Source organism: Rissa tridactyla, chromosome 6 (assembly GCF_028500815.1).
Source record: "Rissa tridactyla isolate bRisTri1 chromosome 6, bRisTri1.patW.cur.20221130, whole genome shotgun sequence".
In the NCBI taxonomy this organism is placed as follows: Eukaryota; Metazoa; Chordata; class Aves; order Charadriiformes; family Laridae; genus Rissa; species Rissa tridactyla.
The window spans coordinates 54,409,225-54,436,982 of record NC_071471.1 but is presented as its reverse complement, the minus strand read 5'-3'; the positions used below and the strand labels follow the sequence as shown (position 1 = coordinate 54,436,982).

The following is a 27,758-nucleotide window of genomic DNA, read 5'->3' as shown; positions in this document are numbered from 1 at the left end:
CATACAAACAGTTAAACAAACAGTTTACACATACACACAAACACGCTATGGTACATCTCATCTTCGACACATCAGACCAAAATTGGGGTGCTCTTGGCTGAGCATTATGCAACTTGGCTTCACCGGACTGGCAACACGCCCTGAGATACAGATATAGGAAGGATATTTTCATCTCTCTAGACTGTTGGTGAAACCAAATGCGATTCAGCTTTCCCCGCCACTCCCCTCTGTGGCTGGATTTATTTTGTGAGAACATTTGTCCTGTAAACAAGAAAGAAATCATGTGGTTGTTCTTGTCATTTTAAAAATAATCCCAGAAGCTTTTAAAGGTTGATAGTTTATAATTTAACATGTTTTGTCCTTTCACAGGAGCAGAACTGGGCTCTAGTATTTTTTTTTCTGTTACAAAACAGAGAAAACAAGTGACATTTATTTCTTTTGTGTAAGCCTTTGTCCCCGAGCTCAAAACTCTGACCATCAAATCTAGATATAGAGCTGGAGAAAGCCAAACAATCATATATGATTACAAGATGCGCCAATTCTACTGATTTTGGATGGCAATATGCAACCGACTGCTTCAAGAGGAAACCTCCCAATTATTGGGCTGCTGAACCTCAGGAAATCCCAGCCGAGTTGTTGCTGTGCACACAACGGAGTTGTTCCAAATATTTTCGCGAAGTCCAGCATATCCAGGATGTGTCTGAAGATGATACATGATCAGGTCAACTGTGCCACCCACTTGTGTTTGGACTGAAGTGACCTGAAGGCTCTGGGCCCCACGTGGCGTAGAAGGATACCTTCGCTGGAGCAGTGTGAGTCCAAGAGGGCTGACGCGTGGGACACACTGCACTTTCTGGTCTCTGGTCTGCCCTGGCATCCCTACACACTCTAGTAGTTTCTCCGTGTTCTTTACAGCTCATCAGGCTGTTTGTGGCATCCCACTGTATCTTGACAAAACTATTTCTAACAAAAGTCAGATTTTTGTAAGACTTCCAAATTTTGGTGTTTGGAAAATTGGTTGATTCATGGAAGTACTTTTCAGATCAGTTCTACAGTGTTAATCAGCAGAAAGGCGTGTTCTTCCCAGAAGACTGATTCAGGATTACTTGAAGAAAGGCATTTCAGAGCAATCCAGCAGAAACTTCGCTCTGGTCAGCAGCACCTCGGCTCCCTTCATTCATCAACAGAGTAAATACTCCTCGTGTTTTCTCCGGATCATCCCAAACACCAGCACAAAAGGCACGCTGCCTTAGGAAGCACAGACTTGCAGGGACTCTGGAATGGCTGGTGTCTGTCCCTTGCCCTGCTGTAACCTGGGATCAAACACGATTTAAGTGCAGGTCGTAGACGGGGCTATTACAGCTACACTTCCTCTCTTGCAGTGAGACACCAGTGGCAGGTACCTGGTTCTGGTGTACCTATAACGTTAGAAAACAGTAACCTGATACAAAGCAGGCATCAGCAGGGGTCAGAACAGCAGTCCCTGGTCTAGCGGTACGGCTCCAGATGATGTTAGGATGACAGCTCAGTATCCCAACCGCAGTGGGGAATACACAGTTGTCCCCGTGTGACATGAAAGATGACACTGTCCACAGCCCACAGTTTTAGCCATTAGCCGTTTGTTATGAATACCCAGCAGCTGCAGTGGGGAATAGTTTCTAGTGTGAAGGGCTTGAATTCTCTGTATAGAGAGAGTAGAAGGGAGAGTCAGCAGCTGCGGAGGTTATTAGTCCTCAGCCAAAACTCTGCAAGCTTCTGACCCCATGTCTTCCCTGGACTTAGTGGCTCCATGAACGTGCAGCTGCCGAGGCTGCGGAGGTGGTGTGGCACTTGCTCGGACAGGGAAGTGTGTTCCCAGCTCCATGCTCAGCTCCTTGGAGTAGCTGAGTTTGTCCACTTCTAACAGTTACTTGACTCCTCTTTCTCACTTGGGACTACTATGACTAATAAATACCTCGTGTCACTTTTTAAAAGATACTGTTAGCAGCTATTCCCTTTCCTCTCGTGCTCAAGCCATCTTAGCGAGGTAGGAAGTACGCAAAGCTCGAAGAGTTCACTACACTAGTTCAGCCTAGCAATAATCTTGCAGATAACTGTCCTCGCAAGCTGGGAAAAGATGATTGTGGAAACTCATCCATGCTTAGAACAAGCAGCACTTGACGATTTTTTCAGAGAAGCCGTTTCTGTTTCTCTCCTGTGAGCAGAACAGGTATTAGTAACTTGTTCCTGTCAGCTGGGAAGTCTTCTGGTTGAGTTTTCGTGTTCAGTTAACTTTGGACAAATGCTGTCCTGAAAGAGATGTGAAAAGCCTTGACACAGAGACAAGCTGTGCACTTCACCATGGTGATGTTTGTGGTCATTTTACTGGATCTAGTAATGCCTTCCGTATGGATGCTCTGATTCGTGTGACAGTTCTTCACGAGCCGTCTCACTGGCTGACAGCGCCCAGCCAGCAGGACGTAAGTGAGAGAGATTTGCTGTGTGCTGGCCAAAGAGAGGGTAAAAGGGTGGTTTATGATCTTACGCGAACTGGGGTGACGAGGGCTAAGTCCAGTATACCTATGTGGAATAAATACTAAATTGGCTAAAAAATACAAAAGTACAGCATTGTTCACACCTTAAGGAAAAGTCTAAAATCAAGAGGCTTCTGAGGTAGAAAATAGCCGCAGCTGGCATGAAGGACACAACATCTGTGGTTCCCTGATAAGCTACATGAGGTACGGGACGGGATGCAATTATTCCGTGGCTTTACCTTATGATGTATAGCAGATACGGGAATGGGATGATACCATGAAACAGATAAGCTGCCAATTAGCTGCCCGCTAGATGCTCAGAGCCAACATTTTGTCAAATTTTGATGAAATGCTGTCCTTTGTGCGAACTTTGCTCATTATAATGTCATTATAATACCAAAACACACCTCCATCCCGACGGCTACCCGCCTCCAAGGTGCGACCACTCCTTCTTGAGTCTGCACCCTGAATTTCTCGTAAACTATACCTTTAATTGTGAAGCGAGAAAAATTTACACCAATCACGATAAAACTATGTATGACTAAAGTCACTCAAACTCCACCTTGAAGGTAACAAATAGTATAAAAATAGCCCGAGAGAGGGGGGATACCCAGGGAAGACACCATCATAAAGAATTACATCACTGACTTCTGGGATCAGTCGACGGGCTGAGCCTCTCTTCCCCCCCATAGGGATGCCTTTGGGTAAGACTTAGATTATACCGAGTGCTTCCTCGGGAAACTTAGAAATTTCTCTAGAGACTCTCTTTTCTACATTTAGAGCCAGGCTGTATCGTTTATAACTTTGTCGCGCGTTTTGTATATGTAACAATACTTTCATTTGCACGTGCTTTGCAGACAGTGTATTTATCACCGGCAATCCTAAGAACCTATATACCTGTTGTTTAAATAAACTGCACTTTTTTAAGTAGCTAGTCGTTTTTGTTTCTCACTGAACGTGACCAAAGACTCAAGAGTGGCCGTGCTAGTTCATGAGCACGACTAGACTGAAGGTGCAGTCCACTATTAGTGTATCCAAATCGTAATAGTTTAATACATATTAAACGCGATTGGACTGATAGTGCTGAATTGGGCATCACTCAGAATTTAAACCTAGCCACACCTAGCCTCCCACCTCGGTGAGGAGTGTTAGAACGCAAGGGGGTTTATTTTCTGCCAAAACCGCTTTGCCCCTTTTCACGCAACAACATCTAGCACAACCTTCTGTGAAGATGATGAAGGTAGCATCTATTTTATGATTGGTGGCTTTTCAAAAGGCATTGTAGACTAATTTATGATTTAGGGATTTCTGCTTTTAACTGATGGTGTTCTTATGTAGCAAAAGAACAGCTCAAGGGCTTCTTCTGTTAGCGTCATCTCTGTTTTGGACATATTAGCTTCAGCCAGCTGGTTTTTAGACAGTTTGAGGTGAGAGCTGATTATGGGGGAAGCTTTGAACTCACCTATGGCATCTCAGGAGACTGTGGCTTTTTAGGCCATAGCCTTCAACTCGTATAAGTTGTGAACTGAAGATCTTACTACCTGGAAAGAGAAATAGAGAGAATACCCTGAAACGTAGGTAATCCATGGGTAAAACTTACTAGTTCATTCCAAAAACTTTGAGTTATTTGCTTGAATGAAATCCTGGAAGTACGACAATTTGAAATGGGTTGAAAAGCCCAATCAAAAAAGTTTGTAAATTCTGGGTTTGAAGTAACTTTTAAACAAGATTATTTTGACTACTCTGTCAAGTACAGAATTATAACTCCTTCTAACAGGTCTAAAGCCATTAAACGTTCAGTATCTATAGCATAATAATGCAAAATAAAACACAGGTTATGCCTGCAATAACACTTTTTTCTGTGGTAAATTGTTCATTAGATCTTGTTATGATTCAATAACCTATATCCCATTAATTCACTCACATTTTATGGACTCTATACATAGATTGAATTTATGTAATTTGTGCTTGTGCTTGGAATTCGTCTTCTGTCAAGACGAAATTGGCAGATCCTTATGCTGTGATTAGCGTTCTGGATTTCAAATGTCTGTCAGCAGGTGGTCAAAACCATCAGCTCATAAAGGAACCAGTCTGCCCCTGGTACTGGCTCTTGCACAAGGACACGACTTGCAATTTGCAACACGAAACTCACGATAACCGTAGAAACAAAGCAATTCCTATGTGCAGAGAGGGGTTTGGTCTCCCTACTTCCCTCAGCTAGTGGCAAGTCTGTATATCTCGTCCTTTCGTCTTCTCTGGGTAGAGTTACATTCCTGCTGGTGCAGCAAGCCTGGGGAAGGGCTGGGGTAGAATATGCTGCAACACGTTCTGGCTCTGGGGCTGCATGACCACATCATGCCTTTACCAGTAATGAGGTTCCCTGTCTTAAGCTCACGGCGCGCATGGCTGGCGTGGTGCTGCTGGAGGAGCCTGCACCCACACGGGCCGTCAGCTTGTCTCCAGGGCACCCCGGTGTGCGACTTGACTCTCATCCCACCAAGGGAGGGATGGCAGGACTTCAAGTATAGATGCAGGGAAAATTTACCAAACAGAACCCCTCCTGCACCATAAATAACTCATGTAAACACACCCTAAGAGAGGCATGTGGTGGTCTGGCTGGACGTGTGCTTGTAAAGGAAGCCTACAAAAGAATTAGGAACTGGCACCTGACAGAACAACAAATGTATTGCAGGAATTGTTAAAAAACCAGTCATCTTCCAAACCAGATTTTATTGCTTAGCAATTTGGGGAAGAACGTGAGTCCAGCTTTGAGTTCAGCCTGGAAGTAGACATATGATCATTTAATGATGAATAGTGCATGTTTTCACATGAAAAGCCAACAGAACATAGTTTAAGCTTGTATTAGTCCCCAGTCTGGTGTCAAGAAATGCTGTGATCATGGATGTAACTGATTTAAAGAAAATGCAGGCCTAAGAGAAAGTACTCATTAAACTATTCAATGTTGTTTGGTTTTTTTTTTAATAAAAGATTATTTCTGCTGAAGTCAGATCTTCCATCCACTACCTCACTCTATTTTCTCAAGCTCTATTTTCTTGTCAGCCATGTCCCATCTTGCCTGCTTTCATGTGTATGGAAAAGTCAACTGGTCATGCTCGCGTCCTCAAACAAGCGCCTGTGCTGAAAGAACTGGATGAGGTTGAAAATCCAGAGCATGTGCAGTGGCACTTGGCCTTTAAATCTGAAAAGGCAGCCTCTGACACAAAGCAAACGAGAAGCGATCTTTCTGCGAGACCTGAGGTACACCTCTGCCTCTTAAACTGATAACGTGATCTGAAGCCACATGTAAGTGCCTTCCATGGAGAAGCCACCCAAGTGAGAAGCAGGTGAACAAGGCGAGTCACCCGTTGTCACAAGTTCCAGTCTTAACTAAGCCTCCACTCTTTAGCACTGATGAGAAACAGGCACAATCATGTGAGACCAAAGTGCCAAGGATGAAGCAGAAGTTCAAATGCTACTTTTTTTTTTTTTTACAATATCTGGACACCACCACCTATTTTTTGCAGTTTTTATTGATTCACCTGCAATGATGTGGTAACAGTTTTAAGTAATTCTTAAGGGTCAGTGTTTACCCTTGTGACCCTTGTCACTAGGATAGCGAGGAGACTTCACTGGATTTCAAAATCTACTGTGTACACTTTGTCAGTCACCTGTATGTTGTACCTTTGGAAAGAATCTGTTACCGGCGAAAGGGTGAAATAAGAAAAACTCCTGCATAGCCATGCTTCCTCAAGGTAAGCCAACATGCACATCTTTGTAGGGTGATTCACTGTGGGGACCTGAGAAGGAGGAGAGGTCACAGTCCAAAACGACATGTCGGTCTGCCTAACACTGATGTCCTACCAATAGCTATGCCCGTCATGACTAGGTTAAGGGCGTGCAGTAATTCAGCTCAGTCATAGAACTGCTTGAATATTCATCTGTTCAGTTACATATTTGTAGGTTTATGCTTTAAAAAACCCACAAATGTAGACACCACATGGACTGATTCCACCCAACTGTAACTTAGTTACGAACATGGAGGTGCACTCAGGCCAAGAGCATGCAGGTTACCTGATTCTGTTTCCAAGTTGACACCTAAGTCCCTCGCAATTTCTGATGGCTAAGCAATTTCTACAATCCACTGTGCTTGGTTTTATTTTCAGTAAGAAATGGGTAGGCTAGTCTCTGAATGTATTACATATTGCTTTCGGAAGTGTACATTTCACTGGAGTACTTCTGTGCCAAGTCAATGGCTTTGGGACGGTCCATCATCACAAAACTCCTTATGTGTGCAAGGAAAACCGGCACTTCACTGCAAGTACAGAACAACTATGGGATTGCATCAAAATTGCCTAGCTCACTTGCATTGGCATTTACAGGTGGCAGAGGTTACACCATTTTCCAGCTCTTAGTCTGAGGTTCAAAACTTTCCCTTTTGATCTTTTTTTTTTAAATAAAAATACCGTATACGTATCAATGAAACACTACCTGTGAAACCTGCTACCACATGTCCCTGACATTATTCTTAGACAGTAACAAGCAAGAAAATGTTTATCTTTCCCCCACATTCTGAAAGCTCCATTAATATAGACAACTGAGATCTTCCTGGGTAGCAAATAATTGTATTAATTAATGAGTGTGTGAAACAAAATACAAAGAAAGCGTACACTTGAAGGGACTATTTGCATGTACGTGAGTGCCTGTAACTCCAGTGGAGACAAATGTGAGATGCACATACAAACAGAAGGGAGAATACATTCACCACGCTGGATGGAAAAAGGCCAGCCTGGAACAGTGGAATGCATAGAGGGATTTAAAGCAGGATTACAGATGCCTGTGGCAACTGCTCTCAATAAATTATAGTTAGATCAAAGAAAAATAGAATGCTTTGATAAGAGATTAACAAGCACCGTTCTCAAATGTACAGTTGTAATTAAAAAAAATAAAATTACATTTTAACCCCTTACTCAAGGTATTATGGTTTTTTTTCTAGTTTTACTTACAAGTGAATTCTGGCACCCAGGGATAAAGACAGCTTTTTCCACATCTTCATTTTGTTACAACCAGCCACCAAATAAACAGACAATCATTATTTTTATGCACGCACCAGGAGTTCTGATACGGGACATGGGGCTGGCAGGGGGGTGGTGTCAATTTTAGAAAGACTAGGTGACCTGCTGCAGCGAAATGGCAAAGAGATAATCAGGCAGCAAGTCTGTTGCTTTCCTTGAGTTACACGTTATGTATTTACCAACCTGTAATAAAGAAGAGAAAAACAAAGTTTTATTTGCTTTCATCTATTTTCTAGAGCCACTGCTTGCCCTAGAACATAATGAACACGTGCACACTACTGCGTATGCAGCTCAGTAATCAAAGTAGTTCTTTGAAAGGTCAGTGGAAAATTAAGCAGTAAAGTCATAAGTTACTACAAATGTGAATATCCTTCCATCATCTTATACGAAACGTGAAGGTTGCTTCTTTTTTTTGTTAACTTACAGTTAGCGTGGGAAGATGCCTTCTGACTGTTCCCTTCCAGCATCAGGAAAGCGGGCAGCCCAGCACACGTTCTTCAGTGGCTCTGGGACCGCAGAAGTGTTTGCAGGTGCTTGATGCTGCTTCAGAGCAGAAAGGAGAAGCACAGGCTTCTCCAAATCTAAGCATTTGAATGCTGCAGTTGTCTAGAAATTCTGTCTTTGGAGAAATCACCTTCACGTGACTACTCCACGTTTCTGAAAAATTTGTTCAGACAGTAGAAGTAAAAGCTGGCATTACGGCTTTATGATTTCATATCCAGGAACTGCTCATCCACACATTTTTCACCTGAAGGTTAAAATCTACCATTTTCTCCCACTAGTTCCTGGTTGTGCAAGTCATAATTAGAAAGTCCTCTGCACTTGCAAGGTGCATTTAGTAGCTGACTTGAATTTCTCAGTCAACTGGCACTGACATTTCTAATATTTTGCTTGGAACTATTCCACGTGGTTCAACAGGCTGGAGGTCTGCTTCATAGCTATATGTGTTCCTGTGAGTGACACTGTAATGCCTGGAGAGCTCATTCTACCAAACATTCATTCCCGATGAGAAGATGCTTTCGTCCTCTCATCAATGATTTATGGTTGATACAGAATGCAGTGCACTTCCTTCCTCCCTTAAAAATCCCTAGTGAAAGTAGCATCATTTCCAACCTCATCAGCACTAAGCTATACAATTTTCCATGAAATCTGAGGCATTAAGGTGAGGGAAGCATGGATACACACTCTTGGGATTCACTTTTTCAAGTTTTACTGAGGTGGCACCACAAATTCAGCGTTTGAAGTCTCTGTGTTTGTGCTTCTGGCACAGAGGCTGCACATGGCAGTAGCCCTCAAAAATTAAATTACCATTGTAGGACATAGCATACAACAACGGTGTTCTTATTGCTGGGTAGATGTTCAAAGCACGCGGCAGTGCTGTATTTTGACTCCTCTCAGTATATTTTTTTTCTCTAGTTGCTGATTTATTGATTGACTGACTTTTTATCAAAGCAACAATTCTCGTATCTTCCATCTGTGCAGGTCTCTGGGTAGGGGATTTCTGTAGGAGGTGACAAACGTCATATATCTCTCCAGTGAATCTTTTTTTTCCCTCAAAAGAGAGGGAAAAAAATTTCTCCTGATTTCTATGATCACAAACTAAAAGAGGAAAGATAATAAGAATTTGCAAGGAGAACTACAAATTGATCTGTACCTGGCTACAAACTCATCAGTCTGGCATGCCGAGCAAGCATGTGCAAACCTAAGAGTTTTACTGTGACCATGACTTAGACTTCTGACAAATAAAGCTCAAGAACATTGAAAAGGAAAGGAAAAAGTTTTTCTAGACCTATTTGAGCTAGAAATCAAAGTTGGTTGTCAGTCTGAGATGTCCTATACTTCCTCGCTTCAGGAAAGCTGGGAGCCCAGTAGAATTTAAACGGACTTGCAATGCTTCACTATTTCTCCTCTACTTTCTGCCAAAACTAAGAATTGCAGAGAGACTTCATGAAGGAAAAAAAAAAAAAAAACCTAGCCAAAACTGTGGTATGTTTCACAAGTTGCAGTTTCTTGGCAAAGTTCCGGGTGATTTCTTATTTCCTCCAGACCAGTTCTCCCACTCGTGTTGCTAAGCAGGAAAGCAATGCCCTTTCCCCTTCTCATCGTGCAACGTGATATAAAAGCATGAGGTTTCAAGAGAACTGAATGGCCGCTCACTTGAAAGGAAGACAACACAGCGGTCTGAAGTAGTGCCAGAGAAGGTGGTGGCCTCTTCTTGCCATTGGGACGGGAACACCACTGAATGTATTCACTTCTGCGGTCGCATAGCAAGAACCCTTGGCCATCTGAAAAGATGGGCCTAGATACATAAGAATGCCTTTCAGTGCTTCCATGCTCTCAGTTTCTTGACTTTTTTTCTTGTATCCATTATTAAAAGGAAAATATGTGACTGTTTTTACATTTCTTCACCACTAAATTCAGTGTTTGGATTAATGCTGTCCTGTATCTCCCCCCTTGATGCCATGAGGGGAGGAAAAAGAAGGCTCTCCCAGGTGTTTCTACCATGATATAGCGAGGACAGCCTGCCCCTGCGCTGGCTTTCCCCCATGGGTGGTCTAACAAGACATGGGTAAAAAAAAAAAGCAAAGCTCATAGAAAATTTCTTACAGGGTATCTGAGTTAGATACGGGAGGCAAGAACTGGCTAGTCACAGCTTAGTGACCTTTCTAGCTCCTTAATTTGGATAACAACAGATTTTGGGGGGAAAAGGCCTACCCCATGGTCTCCTTATCCAACTGGCTCTGGTGTAAAGATGCCTTTGCTGAGAGAAAATAGCTATGGGGAAAATTTTTGGTATTTTCTCTTGTGAAATAACAACTTACTAAAAATAGTGCCTGCAGATGAATATGTTGCAGTTTGCAGGCCCAGAGAAACCAATTTATATCATTCACTCGTCTTTCCTCCTTTTTGATGCATTCCCTACATTTTCTCCTGAAGTAAAACAGAATGCAGAAATCCCATGCCAAAGTGTTGTAATGGACTTTGGTAAAACTTATGTATGTTAAAGAAGGGTACAAGGTTTTTTCCAAGTTCATCATCTGACATAAATTTGCATCTGATTATGATACTTTAGAGGAAAAGGTGGGTTTGGAGGGTCTTTTTGGGTTTTTTTTGTTTGTTTGGTTGGTTGTTTTTTAATTACTCTCTTCTTTAAAATGAAACTCAATTTGCATTTTTATTATATGCACTGTACCTGTAATAAACCGATAAAAAAAGAGAAAATTGATTTGTCCATCTGTGTTTGCAGTCGCAGAAATACTTACCCTCTAGCCCCAAGAGGATGACCAACATAATATGAGGTAACGCAATTCCAAAGTTGCATCGATGCTTTTCCACCCTCACTGGTATTACGGCAATCAAAGGATATATTTGTTAAAAATAGCTTGGATACAAATCCAATAGTATCTCACTGCCAATGAAACCTCATCTCATGAAAGGGGGCGGGGGGGGAAGTTTTTCAGCAAATTTAATGTGAAGCAGATTTATGCATTTACATTTTGATTGCAATATACTAAAAGCAAAAAAAAAAAATCACCATAAAAGGGTTGTTTTTTCCAGGTAATAGTGGTTTTCAAGATCTCCTCAACCTGTTTCTAACATTATAGAGGATACGGTTTCAATAAACGAGAAAGAGGGAGAGAGGCTGCTGTGTCTGAATGCGTGTATTATGCCAGTGTTGTGACATATAATTGTTTTCCTAACTGATTACAAAATCAATGTTCTATGAAAACATTCTCATATTTTTAAGCACGTTCCATCCAATTCTTTCTCACCTTGATTCCCTGAGCTCCCTTTTATTCACAAGATGCAGGAACATTCTTGAGGTAGAGCATCTGCTCGGGTTGCATCCAAAGATCTCACAGGCCAGCCTCCGCGCCAGGAAAGCAGAGAAGCTTTTTGTTTTTCCTTATCTCCCAAGACATTTTGACTGGCTGAAAATGATGAAAGAGAATCAACAGGCAGTCTGACCTGACTCGGTTCCAGGAAAACAGGGGGAAGGGTTAATCAAAGCTTTATGAAGAAACAATCGGACATGTTACACGCAACGAATGCCAATCCATGTGGCTGGATGCAAAGCAGATCTTTTTAAACAGGTCTCTTTCCACAGGATGAAAGGTCTAGTTGACAGTAGCATTCACGTTAATGCAGTTTACTTGGGTCTTGCCAAAGCATTTCATTTCATGGCGTACGTTGGTATGAATTAAAAAGCATGCATTATATGGAATTAAAAGGATGCACTTTGGAAGAGCTAAAAGCTGGCTTACTGACAGATCGCAAAGTGGTGAGAGTAACGAGTGGAACTATTTCCAGCAGATTCCCACAAGGATCAGTTCCTGGTACAACATCGTTTAGTATTTTCATCACGTGTCCAAACAATGATGTAAAATCAGTCCCGAGATGGTTGGGGGCTGGAGCACTTACTGTGTAAGAAACGGCTGGGTGAACTGGACTTGTTCAGCCTGGAGAAGACCAGGTTTCACAGAAACTCAGAGCAGCCTATGAGGAGGTTACAAAGAAAGCAGATCCAGGATTTTTAGGGATTTTTATGGGAAGAGAGTGAGAGACCATGATCATAAATTGAAACGGGGAAACTTTCAATTGTATATAAGGAAAAAAAATCACTATGAGGATACTCAGACATTGGATCAGGATGGCCAGGGAGGTTACGAAATCTCTGTCCATGGAGGTTTTCAAGATCTGACTGGACGAAGCCCTCAGCAACCTTCCCTGAATTCAATTTTGACCTTGTTTTGAGCAGAAACTTGGACTAGATGACCTCTCAAGGTCCTTCCTGTTATTGCATGTTATGACTGTAATTTGGTCAGTCCTGCCTGGAGGCCAATTTGGGAATCCCATTAGATAACTCCTTCAGCATGTGCTGTAACGTAACGCTACAGGGAAAACCAACGCTTGGATGTTATTTGGCCACTGCTGGTAGGCAGCCCCGCACAAAACTTGCCATCTTTGCAGGGTGGAATTCCCAAAACTGAAGCAGCCAGTTGCCAAGTGACCACCACAGCCCACGAAGTCTGGCCCTGCTGCCCAGTGGAGATCTCCTGTGTCTCCTGAGCTGCTACTTTTGCTGTGTCAGTGGACAGAAGAGCAGCGCGGACTTGGATTTTTTTCTGCTTAAACAAGGAACAGCCCTGCGCATGCTATGCAGCATTTCAGAGGGTTGTTCATATCACCCAAAACTATAGCACCCTCTTACATTTACACAGCAAAAAGGCATTGCTCTACTGGTATGAGACGGAGTGCTTAGGAGCTTTCAGGCAAAGGTATAGCAAGATTCAATAACTGGAGGCTTTGAGTTAGACAATGTAAAATTCAAAATAAAAATAAAATTATGTCCCAGCTTCTCTGGAATGAAGCTGAATTCTCCCTTGCTGCCAGTCAAAAGCACTGGCTATGCTTTACTGTGGAGCACTTGGCCAGTGTAGGTGCCTGTGGGATCATGACTCAAGTGACCGGGATTTGCAGGCATGTTCTCACTCTAATGATAACAACTTCTTCTGCAGTTCTCTACTTGAAGCACTTTTCCTTCCCTGACTGACTTGGAGTTTTTCTGGAGTATTTATGAATGGCAGAAACCCTTTAGACAACTCCACATTGACACAGAAAAGCCTTTTTGTACTTCCTTGACCATGCAAAAATGTGTAGTAGATAAACCCATTTGACCACAGATAATGACCCTTCTGGTGTGTTTCGCTGCACTTGCTTGTTAACTGAGACCCATTAAGGTGAGTTACCCAGATTGACGTCTTACAAATGCCATCATGATAAAGCTCAAAGCTTCAGGTAAATTCAAATACCTTGTTTTTAAATAGAAATCACAGTATTTTTTTTTTCCTATTATGTGAAATCCCCAACCCTAATGTCACTTGAGGAGGGTTTTTTTTTTAAGCCCTACAGTAAGTGCTGCAACTGTTGACTCATTGCTGGTTTGGGTTTTGACACCAGCGGACTGTGCTGGCCACACCAGTGACCCGCCAGACTATGACTTCTTTGTTCCTTTGATAACAACTGAAGAAATGGAATTACAGCCTCATCCTTTAACAATGTCTCATATTCTAATTTTGTACTTAAAACTAACGTTGTATTCCTAGGTGAAATAGCTTGGGTTTTTTTTTTCCCCTAAGGAGACAATGTGTTTCTCTTTAGCAGTTTAATACACAAAAAATACACATTGATAAGAAGTCTATAAGTTGTTTTAAACTGATGATGTAGCCATTCCCTGATCACTTTAGAAAAAGCAGACAGACATATATCTCACTATGTTGAAAAAGTTAGAGCATGAGTGGTATAATTTGCATATTGTAGTTAACTCATACCCAAACTGCTTTTTGACAATAAATAGCAAAGAGTATGGGTTAGGCAAGTAAAAGTGTTTCCTGCTTTTATGGAAAACAAACAGCTAAAAAAGAGGAGGCCACAAACACGGTTATCCCAGTATATTATTATTTCCTGCTCCGTTGTATGTGGATATACGTAAGGCATGCCGGATGCCCACACATACTGAGAAATAAACAAGCCATTACACACCGGCAGATCGCTCAGCCAGGAGTAGGCTACCGGTTACTGCTTCTTATGCGCACCTTGGGCATGAATTTATCCTTGACTGCACACACACGGAACATAGTTTGCTGGATTAATACCCTCTTAGGTGCATAAGCACTCCCCACCGACTGATTTTTTCATACCTTTACTTATTTAGCAGCAGGAGATGGACAGAGACAGCCAGGCACAACGGCATTCCAAGGGGCAGCATCTTCAGATGCAAGGACAGAGCCAAGGGCAGAGTGCTGGAAAATGTAAGACAGCCGAGTACAGCAGTGACGGCATTGAAAACACGACGGTACTACACTTGACAGGAGGTGGCAATATCATCTGTATCACACCGAATGCTTTCACTCTACCATTAACCTCTTTAAAAAATTAATTATAAAAATCCTTTATAGTATTTAGACAACTTCTCTTTTGGCAGCAGGGAAGGGGGTGTGCCATACAGTTTTCTCTCTCCCACACTGAGCCTCCTGCCCTTTTGTGTTTTTCTCTGTGAAGTTTTTGTATGCCAATATCCAATTGCCTCACACCTTGCAGATCATCGCTCTGCCCTTAGCCTTTAGCGGAGTGGCAAGAGTTTTTCAGATTCCCGTTACACATCTCCCACTGACCATCTGCTATTACCACCTTAACGAGAAATCACTTGTTGAAAGGTGATTAAGTGGTTACAGTCCAGCACAAGGTTGCAAGCTCATTATACTACTTCCCCCTCCAATATTAAGCAATAGCGATAAGCATCCGGCCGAGAGCCTTAGCTGATATGAATCAGTGCATTTCTGCTATTTCCATAGGGCTACCTTGGTTTACATGACATTTAGCTTACAAGCATTTACCATTAGGTTACTTTAGATTCCAGCTTCCGTTAAAATGGATTTCTGTGTGCCACCCTTTTCACACAGAAACTAAGGACAATCAAGGAAGATTCTTTTCTATTCTTTAGTATTCTTTTAGTCATCAGGGATGGGATGTTTTAAAGACAATTACTGAATTATCTCTAAATAAACCGGGGGTTTTCGGTAGCACTCACAGTGTGAGAAGTGGGTTTGTGTTTCCCCTCAGAGCACTGAGGTTTACTGTAAAGCCACTCTGGCTCTGGATTTAAGTACCATTTGCAGAGGAAGATCTATCTACTTAAACCTTCCAGTTCAGGTTTTTCAGAGTCAGTTTGAAATACCAGGCTGTTAAAAAAAAAGGGGGGAAAGCAAAAAAAAAAAGCTTCAAAGTAAGCTTCAGATACAATGGGGCCAGAGGCAGTTCACAGCTTCTTAAACAGTTTTTGTTCTTAAAGCAAACCCCTACATTTCTCTTCCCGCATCAGGTCTCCGCTGTGATCTGCTTCCGCTAAAGCAGCAGCAGTCTTTTTGCAGCCGTCCTGTGAGAGCTGCGGATTCCAAGACAATCACCCAAATAAGCGTCACAGAACAAAACAGACTGAGATAAGCTGTTACAGCACATTTGTAAACAAGAAAAAGCCAAACCGAGCTGCCTTTTATCATAGAGACATATAGCAGGAGCACGAAACTGCTGTGGAAAAAAAGCCCGGCAGTGTGATTCAGGACATACCACTCCGGGGCAATGATATCCTGGCTGTACTTAGGTTTGGAAAAAAATGTTCTGAAAGGTTCTCTTGCTGCCACATACTCTATTTTAGTTCTGGGGCTCATCCTCTAATGTCATATATATTCTGAGTAGTAAAGGAACCACCTGATGTCCAGCTTCATTTCAGGGAAAGGGAGGGCGTAGGTATGATGGGCACTAGAAAACAAGTTTGGATGTACTCAGATTACTGGGAGATCGTTCAGAGGAGAGACACCTTGAAAGGTCAGCGTCAGGAACGCAGCATGCTAATGATGTTAATGATATAAACAACACCCAAGATAGCTAGATCTTGATCTGGTGAAGCAGTTATGTACACATCGTACTTGAAGCACCTGAGCAGTTGTATTCATTTCAGCCAGGTGACCTGGATGCCTACAGCCAGGCTTGTATCTCCCCAGGCAGAAGCTCCTAGCATCGCAGAATGGCAGAACTGATTTTTCTTGGCATTTATCCACACTCTTTACATGCAAAGACTAATGCACCTTCCTTTTATAAAATAGCCTTCTGCTGGTGTTCATTCTCCTGCTGCCAGGCTACTCTGATTCATTGTACAAGAAAAGCTTTTCCAAAGGACTCAGTAACGGCTTTTCCCCAAAACACACGCATCATCTGTATATATTTGTCTGCATCCCACCTTATCTCCAAAAATGAACAAATCACTTGTGCCCCTATTCTCTCATATCCAAAAGGAAAATATTGCCTGAGAAAACAGTATTAGTTTTACTTTTTCTTTTTTGCATAATGGGACAAAATTTATTATTCTGCTTATGATCACTGACAAAGTCCCAGAAAAATGCAAAGCTTGCTGTTTTGAGGTCTCACACTGATTGTAACTTATCATGTCATAGACCCTTTTTGCACCAGAGACATCATTCTGGCTTAGTAATCCCTTCAGAGAATTCCTTCCAACAAATATAGAAGACTGCCATCATGATGAGAAAAATCCTTTCCCCTAAAACTGTTTATCATCCAAGAATAAATAGCATTGAAAAGACCGGCTTTCCAAGACTTAAGGGGTCATCATCCATTTATCAGAAGATACTACTACAAGTATTGTACATAAGCTACTTACCCTTTGCAGTGTCTTACTGTCATCTGAATGTCAGTTTAAAAAAAAAAAAAACTTTAAAAAAAAAAAAAGAAGATGAAGATATAATGCTATATCAACAGACAGCTGTCCTAGTGGGCACCGGGAACAGGGAATGACTCGCATTGCTGAGCCGTGCAGTCATTGCCACAGGAATGATGAGGTCACATTTCATTCCGATTCACATTCTCGGTGTGGTCAGACTGTGAGGCTCACCCTTCCTCGCCCAACTGACGCCCCCCTCCCTGCCTCGACACCAGATCTGGCTCGTTAACGTGTCTGGAATGAGCGCGAGCCTACCTCTCAGCTGGCAAGCCCAAGGGGCATACTTGGATTCCCAGGTTGGAAGATTATCTCATTCAAGCGCGGTTCTCCCAAAGATATATAAGCAAAGCTAGCGTGGTGGGCCCTGCAGAGCTGGCTTGAGCACTTGGGAGTTTCAGCCATACCGGAGCACAGCCTTCAAACGCTGGCAAATATGATGATGATGAAAGTAGAGGAGCTGGTAGGTACAACCTTCTTTCATTTATTCGCAATTACTTTTCTTTCTAGACTGTCATTATACCAGGCAGAGAGAGACCACCTTTGTGGATCATCAAGGGGATGCGGCAGGTTACCAGCCCTGCTGTGCGCTGGGTGCAAAACCCGTTTATATACTGTAGGTTATCCTACTATATTCTCACTTTATCTTCTCCTTGGGAAGGGGGCTCACCACTGATACCAATACATAGCTGTTTGGATTTTGCATCAGAACATAGTTCACCAGGAAGAAGAGACTGACCAAAATTTAGCTATATATTTCCCTTTGACTTTGATTTTCCTTTTAATTTTTTTTAGAAGCTAATAAGTTGATGATCACACTCAGTAATTCCAATCCTGTAAGGGACTGGGAGGAGGTATCAATGCAGAGAAACCAAAGTATTTTCCAAATCTAAACTAACAGTTTAGTAATAAGTGTTCTTTTCTAATAATAAACTAACAGTTCCTACACCCACTGCTGTTCACGGCATAACAAGTCTTTGAAAACTAATGTCTAAACCAGACCACAAGCATCGGGACATTCCACTGCAGAGTTCAGACTAAGAATGCCTGTTTTGATCAATAAACTGGGAAAACAGGAACGATCCAGTAAAACACTGGAACATCACACAGAAACCCCTTTTTTCCCCTGATGGCTGTGGTAAGATGCAACTTTTGTACAGCCTAATAGTTAATGCTGTCTTAAACTCTTTGGCAAGGCCCTGACAGTTTCTCTAGCGTTAAACTCTAACAAAGACAATTTTACAAGGTGATTGAATGGATAGGCAGTCTGGGACACATGGATTTACTGAACCACTCTCAAAATGCGCAACAGCCTCTACTAAGTTTAACAAGTTGTCTCTCTGTACACACTTAATCAAGCATCAGAAATATTTCCAAAGCTACTGAAAGCTGTGCTGCTGCACAGCGTCACAGAGCTCCTGCGCAGGAACCACCTTCTGCTGCTTTGCTGGGTGCTAGAAACGGGGACTTTGGTACTGACAGTAATGGGTAAAACCAGCCTTGAAATCACTCAGCCACCCCATTTAACTGCGTTGGATGTGTTTCGACAAAACTGTAAGGTCCCAAGGGAGAAAGTCTCTTCTCCCACTCTACCTGCTCAGTTCCCCTCCTCGACACTCGCAGGGCGCTGGTGGCTGGTCAGGGTGGCTCATTCCACCACAGCCTTTCACAGCCTTCTGAAGACTTCGACACGTGCCGGCGCGGGAACAAACAAGAAAACCCTGAACAAAACAGATGCTCTTCCCAAGTCACTGGCTATTGTCAGTACAGCAGCACCTCGGCCCCAGCCAAGCAGGGAGTTAGACTGTGAGGTGGCCCCATGGGACTTGCCCCAAGCCCTGAAGATGCCGAGGGGGTGTTGCTGTGTGGATGCGGGAGATCTGCCTGCAAGCGAGATTGCTCCAGCCATCCGCATACAGTTAATCCAGGCACAGGCTGAACGAGGTCTGCACTCTGTCTGTCACACACGCCTAGAGCAGGACAGGAATGACATGTAATTAGCCTCTAGGTAATCTGTGTTCCCAGGGGGTGGCTACTGCAGTCATGAAACTGTTGCTTATATTAGATCATGTTTGCTTTTACAGGTGACTGGGAAGAAAGCTGACGATAAAGAGACTGGCAGCTTCCTCCCCGAGGACTTCAAAAATGGAGAGTATGAAGCTGCTGTAAGATTAGAGAAGCAGGAGGACCTAAAGACAGTCTCTGAACACTCACTGACCCGAGGTGATCTGGCTTATGAGAAGGAGAAAAAACTAGAAGCAGAGGTAGGCTCTTGGGTTTTGTGCTTGGCTTTTTATTGTCCCGTGCGCACTTTCTGCTGCAGCCCTTGAAGTTCTGCCTCTTTCTAAGTCAGAAATACATGCGTGGTGAGCTAGATAAACCCTTGGGAGATCACCACCAAATGAGGCTGGTCTAAAGTCCATTGAAGGCCATGGAGATTTGTTGACTCCTGTAGCCTATGGATGCAGGCAGTAACGCTGTGAAGCAGAACCCCAAACTCCCCCTGTAACATCTGACCGAAACCCTGGGGGCTCCCTCCTGCCCACAGTCGCCTGCTGCCAGCTCTCAGTAAGGGGGGGCAGCAATCGTAGCCAGTAAGACACCTTCAGCTTGCACACCTGATGACTGCCACCAAAAATAACTAACCCAAGAAAGATGTAAGAGTGCATTTCTGACGCCAGAAGCCCCACCTACCATGAAAATGTTCTTTTTATGAAAACACTGCATTATGCTTACTAGCACATTTGGGAAAAACAATTACAAATGAAAGTGATACCGGTCTACAGAAAAGCACCATTTTGTATTCCTCGAGCATGACAATTCTCCCTATATCCCTAAGAACTGATGGGTTTCCCCCCCAAAATACAGTAACTGTAATATCTTAAATTCGTTGGTGAATAAGCAACCAACTGGCTTAAAAATTTAAAGTGATTTGGGAATGAAAAAGTTTAACTAGCAGGGGGCATAAGACTTTGCTCTGAAAAAAGAAGGGCGGAAAAGTGAGCCTTAGAAATATTAAAACAAACACTATTGACCTTCACCTTCAACAGAGAGATCATTACTTGCTACAGAGGTTTCTTGAGTTCCTCCAGAACAGGGTCCTCAGAGCCTTTTGGTTTTCTAGTTGATCCACAGCCCACTCAGCCAACATAATTATTTTCCATGAAGTCAATGATCTACAGATCAAACCCTAAATGCAGGGAACAATAAAAAGAAGAGGTGGAAGTAACTTGAATAAGAACTCAGTTGAGAAAAATGTGTATCATATGACAGGGTCTCACCAACGTATTTACGCTTAATGATATCAGGGGACAGAATCTGTCATCTGTATTCACCCTGAGCTACCCCTTGTTTGCGAATCCCCCTTCTGAAGTCAAGGACACCTCCTGGTACCTGGGATCTTGGCCCTCAGTTCAGGCAACACATTTGCCCTTGACGTTAGCAGTGCCCCACGCTGACTTCATGCAGGGATGCTTTTTACAAGCAGGCATGATGAAGCCTTAAACATTTATTGAACTGTCCCTCCAAGGATCCTGGGGACACTCTTTGTGGTTTACCAAAATGTAACACTTGCTGACTGAAATGCTAAGATTGGTATAAACCTTCCTCTTCGCTTAAGGGTATATTTTTCATCAAAGAGGATTAAGTTACAATAAATCAGGGGCTGCATCACAAAAGCGATTGAAGAAAAAATGCTTGGTGGAACTGCAGGGGCTTCCCAGCTCTCAGAAGCTGCACATGAGATTTCTTAAATTGTTGGGCCGGAAGGGATTGCAGGGCTGCTCTGACTCCTGGCCTAGTACAGACCAAAAATTCATGCTATATATCCCACAGCACATGGCTGAAGCGGCCTCTAGGAAGAGGTCCAAAGGTGTATGAAAACCTGGAGTTGATGTAGAATGTCTCACACACTTAGTAACTCATTCTAATGGTCAGTTAGCCCTAGCTGTAAAAAAAGGACAACTTATTTCAAAGTTCATCCAGTCTTAACTGAATTCAGGTGGATAGTAGCACGCCCTGTCCTGCCACTCCGAAGGGAGCAGTGGTCACACTCAGCTCAACCTGTGGGCTTCCCTGATTTCTTTCAGCTGAAGAAGAAGAAATTAGAGGAGAGGTCAAAACTTGAAAACTTAGAGGATCTTGAAAAAATTATTCAGTTGAAGAAGAAGAAGAAATGCAAGAAAGTGAAAGCGCCCGTTACAAAGGAACCTGAACCAGAAGTTATTGTAAGTTATTTCCAAGTACCGCCTTCTGGGGAAGCATTGATGGGGTTTTGTGCCACATGCGTTTACACCCTGTACATTTCTTTCCATCAGACCGGACCAGTGGATATACCCACATTCTTCAGAGCTGCACTGGAGAATAAGCTGCCAGTAATTGAAAAATACCTGTCAGACAAAGGGGATCCAAATGTCTGCGATGAGGTACAATCTTCCTTCTTACTGCAAAGCCCACTACAGAAAAGAGGTTATTACAGAGCAGTAATGACTTTTACCGCTAGGTTTTGTAGCTTCCACGCTTTTGAGGAGAAAAAAGGGTGGGGGGAACATAAGTAAACACTGGTAGTTTGGTATAGCAAGTTTTCTAGTGATGAAGGGGCCACTGCAACCCTTCAAAGTAACATTATCTCAAAAGAACCTTTACGTTTAAAAGCAAGCTCTTGGTGCCCAGGAGACCCTGATTTTCTGTAACAGGTGGTCTTCCAGCCCTACAGATGAACAGACAAGAAATTTGTGTGCAGAATGACAAAGAAAGCGACGCTGCCCGCCCTCATACATTATCATAAGCTGCATTTGCAAAACGCAGTGTTGCATGTTGGATGGGGGAACTCGACAGGCATCATTTTAAATTTGAATGCCATATTGCAGATATTTCTCACATCCTTTAAAATGCTGGGTAGGCAGCTACCAGGATGCTATTAAAATTTAGCAGATTTCAGGTCTCAAAAGTATTAGCTCTTGAAAATGAATCAGCAGAAAGTACGTATTTGCCATCATCCGAGGGAGTCGGGCAGAAAAGATTTAAAGATATCTTTTTGTGCCATATATAATATCTGACTTTGCACTGTTTTAATTGCAGTACAAACGCACTGCATTGCACAGGGCATGCTCTGAAGGACATCTCGAGGTGGTGAAAAAATTGGTGGAAGCTGGAGCCCGCCTTGAACAGAAAGACATGGTACGCGCAGCAACTCACACTTCTTTCAGAAAACTGCCCATTGTTTTATAAGTGCCCAGAGAAGCAGTCACAGAAGGGTTATTAAGCATTGGAACAGGCTGCCCAGGGAAGTGGTTGAGGCACCATCCCTGGAGGTATTTAAAAGACAGGTAGACATAGTGCTTAGAGATATGGTTTAGTGACGGTTTTTGTCAGAGTTAGGTTGATGGTTGGGCTAGGTGATCTGAAAGGTCCCTTCCAACCTAGGGAATTCTATGATTCTAAGAGGAGCATTAAAAGGCCTTACAGCATCATGTAACTTTATCCTTAAAATCACACTGTTGAGGAGAGGTTTCAGGAGGGGGTGTCTGCCTCCCTTTGCCAAAGTGCTGGAAAACGCAGGAAGCGGAGGAAGAGGCTGGCCAGCAAAATGCCACAAGCAGCAAAGCCTCACGTAGGGCGAGAGCTGGGGTCAGGCCACTGCTTCAGCCCAACAGCAGGTGGTGGAGATGCTGCTGTCCCACGCCTGTGCCCAGGGCTCAGCACAACGCATTACATTCTCCGCTGGGATTTCAAGGCTGCGCTCGGGAGACACCCCTGCTCCTCCAGGAACGCCGGCCACGAGGGTAGTTGAGTATCAGCAGCTTCTGCAGCTGTTTTTTTTGTTTTTTTTTTTGCTTCTCCACTCCCAGCTCTTCATCCCTTTTTTAAACAGTCAGAAGCAGCCAGCCCCACTCCCCCTCGCTCAACCCAGCAGCGTAAGAAGCAGGAGGAAGGGAGTGTAAGAAACAGGAGGAAGGACAGGCAGAGCGAGACCTTCAAGGGACATTCCACCCTCCCAGCAGAGCTGAGGCCAGAGAAACTGAATCTCGTAGAAGGAAAGGGTTCTAATACACTTCATGGATCTGCATAACTTTGTGGTTTTAAAAAAAAAAAAAAAAAAAGAGCTGTTCGTTCCCTTGCGCATAATTTTCTGTGCATTTTAGAACCCAAAAGGCATAAAAAAAAAATAATAACTAGCACATAGCAGCCCCATACACCTGGCTAAAGATAACTTCTAAATTCACAGAACAGACAAAACACACCCTCTCACAGCAGCGTTGCCAAGATCTCCGTCTTTAAGAGCAACACGCAGCAAGTGTGAAGAGTGAGAAACTCACAGTACTAAAGAAATTAGGGCAAAAATAAGAAAAGCTGTTACTAGAAACAACTCAGCAATCAGAGTGAAGTGCTTTAGGTTAAATTGCCCGAAAATGATTTTGAATCAATTTAGAAATTTGATCAAAATAGCTTAATTTTTAAAAAAAAATATAACGACGAATTAAATTGCTTTCCATTTGTTTTTCCTGCTGCAGCTTGAATCTACAGCCCTGCACTGGGCGTGCCGGGGGGGGAACCTGGATGTTCTGAAATTCTTACTGGACAAAGGGATAAACAGAAACGCAAGAGACAAGGTATGTGCTTCTGGGGCTTCCTAAATTGCAGGTGAAAAGCCGACCCTTACTCCAGGTGGATAATTTTTGGCGGCCGTTCTTGAAGCGGCCTTTACCTGTTCCGTGCCACTGACCGGTTCCTCCTCCCCCCGCCCAGCTGCTCAGCACCCCTTTGCACGTGGCTGTGCGGACGGGCCAGTACGACTGCGGGGAGCACCTCATCGCCTGTGAAGCAGATCTCAACGCCAGAGACAGAGTGAGTACCAACGACTCCTTACCCGTCAGCTAGCAGGTAGCATCAAGCCGCTGCCCGCCTTGACAGTCCCGCTTGTCGGTAACAAATCCCCGCTGACGCGGTTGGTCCGCGGCGCTGGACCGGTGGGACTGACGCTGTGGTCCATGTCTCTTGCCCCTAGGAAGGAGACACGCCGATGCATGATGCCGTGAGGCTGAACCGCTACAAGATGATCAGGCTTCTGATTCTGTACGGAGCAGATCTGACTATAAAGAACTGCGTAAGTAATAGCAAAAAAACCATAAATGCAGTAATTCAAAACGCTTCAGAATAAGTTTGCCTTGAGAGCGGTTTCATAGGTTTCAAGGCCAGGAGAGACAGATTTAATTAGATCATTTCAGAGTTAATTAAAGCAGAGCTGACACAGGGATAGTATAACTTGGGGGACGTCAGGGAGAAGAGGAAAAAACAGTACTTCTAAAACCAAAACCTAACAGCTCCAGCTTAAAACAGCACATCTTTCTATGGAGTTAATTACACGTGTCATATATTGAAAAGATCTAAACAGACACTTGCTCTCAGCACAACTCCTGGGCTTCAACCACCGCTGAGACAAGAAAGAAGATCTTGGTTTGTCAGAGAAACTTCCTTTCTGTTAAACCCACAGCCAATGGCGAGCCCAAGCGCTACACCTGGATGACTGGCTGCTACCCTGACCATTGGGCAACAAATCCCCGCAGCTCAACAGAGCTTTGATTTCAGAAGCCCCACGCCTGACTTCTTGCTCACAGCCACCCCACCAGCAGCAGATATGTTGCTGGAGCTCTGTGACCAGTTGTTAAAACACAGCGTATCACAGCCCCCTTTCCCCAAAACGCAAACCAAGCAGCAGTAGGACAGACAGTGAGTTTTACCAGTGCCAGTCCACATTTTTGATAGGCAATCAATCAAAAATTAAGGGGACAAGGAAGAAACTAATCACTGCAGCACTTTGCATTCCCTGCTCTGCCCACGCTCTCCAAAGCAGGGCCACTATCCCAGCATTATCCCTCATCAGGGTATGGAAATGATGAAAGGTACAGCCCCAAAGGCCAAAGACCTGCTCTCTCAGGCTTTGTCTGCACACAAAAGTTGCTCCTGTTTAATTTAGATGTGGTTCATAACCTAATTAAACCAGCACAAACTCTTATCTGAATTCTCAATTAAGTAGAAGAGTGGCTTATTGAGGTTTCATCTAAATGCATTTCTATCAGTTTAAACGAGATCAGAAGAAACACCTGCATGCTCTGCCAGTCATGGTATTTGCTAATACGGCTTAGACCCGCTGAAACCCGGGGAGATTTCACCATGGGTCTGACCAGGACTGGGACTAGGTCTGTAGAGCAGAAGGACTCTGGTCTCGGGGAGGCGAGAGTAAGTCTGACCTGTAGGTGCAGGAGGGTCTCACATCAGACACATGCGCTGAACAAATATTTAGGGAAGGATAAAGGACTCGGTATTCACTGGCTGAAATTAAATCTTATTCCTCCGCTTTTTCCACCAGCAAGGGAAAACCCCTATGGATCTTGTTCTTCAGTGGCAGAATGGCACCAAAGAGTTATTCAACAGCCTGAAAAACAATTCCTACAAGAGCGTCCATCTAGGCAAGTTCTGAAGAGAAACATGACTGCCCTCTTTTTGCTGCTTTTAAATGCTTCTTATGAACCTGGAGAAAAATATCCCTGAATATAGTATTTTTATTGAAAATATTTATTACTGGATTATTTGAAGTACCTGCACTGAAAACCACAAAGCAAACGCGCAGATAAATCATTTTTAAAGGCAGGTTGAGTGTTAAAATTCCACTGCTTTTCAAATGGCTTTATTTATTACTATTTATTATTTATTTATTTAAAAGGTAATTTTTAATTATTTTCAATATTATTGTAGCTTTTTTTTAAAATAGAGCTTTATGCCCTAATGCAGTCTTTGCCAACAAGATAAATCCTTTTGTCTTAGACGGCAGTACTCCCAACTACATTAGCAACTTCCCTCAAGCCTTCCAACAGCTCTAAATAGCGAATACTTGCAACTGTTGCCTTGTCTCTGCCAAATTCTCACTATTAAAATAATATGTTAAACGAGTGATGATACGTGGAAGAGCAATGGAAGAAGGTGTACCGAGGTGCCAAGTGGATTTAAAGAAGCAGTTGAGTAATGAGGTTTACACGGCATTTGGCAATTGTGGTTGATAGAGAGCTAGAGGACAGAGCTCCAACCACCACGTAACCGTCCGGACTGTGGGATTCAGGTGCAACATTATGAAGGTGACAGGAGACAGAATCAGGAATGTGAATTTTTTTTTTTTAAGCTAGACTACGATGAAGTCGGATGATTGAAGAATGCAAAAACAGATTATGTATATTTGTAAATTTGTACTGCTCTTTCTGTACATTTTGTACTGGTCTATTTCGGATTAAATAAACAGAGTGGTTCTTTTTATTTGCTGGAGTGGATTATGAAGTGGTCAGCACACACAGGGTAATTCTGTCTCTCTCTAAAGAAAATTCACATCTTGGCCTCTGCAAAATTCTTAGAAACTCAAAAAAAAAAAAGTCTCAGCTGGCTCGAGCAGCCAGCCCTTGAGCTACCTCCCTGCCACTGTTAGATAAATGCCATCTTACTAATTTTGTTAAATGGAAAAACATACACAAAAGCAGAAAGACAGTACTTGAGTAGCTAGTAAATCAAAGCTACAGTTTTATTGCTGAGATTGATTTAATATCTGTTTCTCAGCAAGTCAGTACTTAACTGTGGGGAGCACAGGAGACAGCGTCAGTTCTCCAAGCCACGGGAGATGCTGAGTCCTGCTAGGAAAGGTTCCTCTGCCTTGGCTTTAGCAGAAGCAGAACAATCTTAACAGTGCTGCCAGCAGAGGCATCGATGTCTAATTTCCTTGGGACATTACAGGCTGCATTCAGTTAAAATCTTAACACCCTACGGCATGGTCTTCCAGCGAAATATGCCACAGGCTCCCACAAACCAACCCCTTGCAACTGGCTTCTAGCCAGCAGGCTTTACAGCCCAGCCAAAGCAATGTCCTGGGCAATGAGGTGGGGTCGGGGTGGGCAGCGATGAATAGTTGTTAGCGGAGTGCCAGTTTTGGAAACTAAGTGAATTTACAGAAACTCCACAGAGAAGCAAGCAGAAGAAACGCCTATTCTGTCTGCAGCCAACTACCCTAGACTGAGGCCAACAGCTTTAGACAGATGAGGCTTTTCTCACAGAAGCACCGTAACTCACGAGTGTCACCTTGCCAGCCGTAGGCTTTATTTGTGAACACACTCCTCTCCATAAAAATTATGGCACAACTCCACTCGCTGCCCTTCTCTGCAAGCCACTACTTCACTACTTGTTTCTGCACAATTACCCGGACACTGGGAGCATGCCTTGCAGGAAATAGAAATGACATCAGTGCTGGCTAACTCAGTTCATTTATCATCCTAACCGAGAAGCACTTCAATTGTTCAGGCACCAAAGTGGCCAGAAACAACGTGCTTCAGGAAGCTGAGGGAGAAAAAAACTTTTTTATCAGTTCCTGAAGCTCCATATCTACTTAAAGGGCGAAGATGCAGATTGTACATCTTTAAAAATCATGTCAAACAAGTAACAAGTAGGATTTCTAGCATTCAAAGGCCTCTTTCCATATGCTAGTTACCAAACAACTTCTCTCATGCTCAAGGTAGGTTATTCTGTGGCCAACGAAAAAGAACGTGTCATTCAAAAAATTGCACTTCTTTGGGTAAAGCACCATTTTGGTGGTAAGTCCATATGACAAACTACTGTGCATATATATATATTTTACATCCCAATACCTATAATAAAAGAGACTTACATCATAAAGTCAACGAGTGGAATAATGACATAAAGGAAAAATACTTCATTATTTGTTGAATGAAGCAAAAGCTGTTGTGACTTACACCAGCATTATATAGAACTGTTAGTCTACTGAGAACTTCGTCCATCCTGCTCAGTCCAGTTACTAAGAGCTCAGAGATGACCGACTGCAAGATTTCT

General features: G+C 43.1%; 1 protein-coding gene and 1 long non-coding RNA gene across 2 annotated transcripts in view; one reads left to right on the top strand and one right to left on the bottom strand.

The window, feature by feature from the left end:
• The window catches only part of LOC128911159 (uncharacterized), a 29,408-nt gene extending 6,501 nt beyond the window's left edge, over nucleotides 1-22,907 (bottom strand). Inside the window, exons 1-8 of the long non-coding RNA XR_008467016.1 lie at nucleotides 21,123-22,907; nucleotides 19,919-20,067; nucleotides 14,287-14,388; nucleotides 11,359-11,517; nucleotides 8,010-9,870; nucleotides 7,517-7,768; nucleotides 3,722-4,054; nucleotides 35-2,559 (exon numbers count right to left, since the gene is read on the bottom strand). This is a non-coding gene — a long non-coding RNA (uncharacterized LOC128911159). The remainder of the gene's footprint in view (nucleotides 1-34; nucleotides 2,560-3,721; nucleotides 4,055-7,516; nucleotides 7,769-8,009; nucleotides 9,871-11,358; nucleotides 11,518-14,286; nucleotides 14,389-19,918; nucleotides 20,068-21,122) is intronic.
• ANKRD1 (ankyrin repeat domain 1) lies at nucleotides 17,214-26,183 on the top strand. The gene is made up of 9 exons (XM_054205509.1): nucleotides 17,214-17,340; nucleotides 18,962-19,141; nucleotides 20,966-21,103; nucleotides 21,194-21,301; nucleotides 21,957-22,055; nucleotides 23,390-23,488; nucleotides 23,625-23,723; nucleotides 23,884-23,982; nucleotides 25,246-26,183. The coding sequence occupies exons 1-9, from the start codon at nucleotides 17,314-17,316 to the stop codon at nucleotides 25,354-25,356; spliced, it is 960 nt and encodes a 319-aa protein (XP_054061484.1). The 5' UTR covers nucleotides 17,214-17,313; the 3' UTR covers nucleotides 25,357-26,183.
• Nucleotides 26,184-27,758: the final 1,575 nt, after the last annotated feature.

Excerpts from the sequence above, each read along its gene's own strand:
- ANKRD1 (XM_054205509.1), top strand. The coding sequence starts at position 17,314 with ATGATGATGATGAAAGTAGAGGAGCTG. Across the intron at positions 19,142-20,965 it reads AGAAAAAACTAGAAGCAGAG|CTGAAGAAGAAGAAATTAGA; the intron begins GTAGGCTCTTGG and ends GATTTCTTTCAG. Across the intron at positions 21,104-21,193 it reads AACCTGAACCAGAAGTTATT|ACCGGACCAGTGGATATACC; the intron begins GTAAGTTATTTC and ends TCTTTCCATCAG.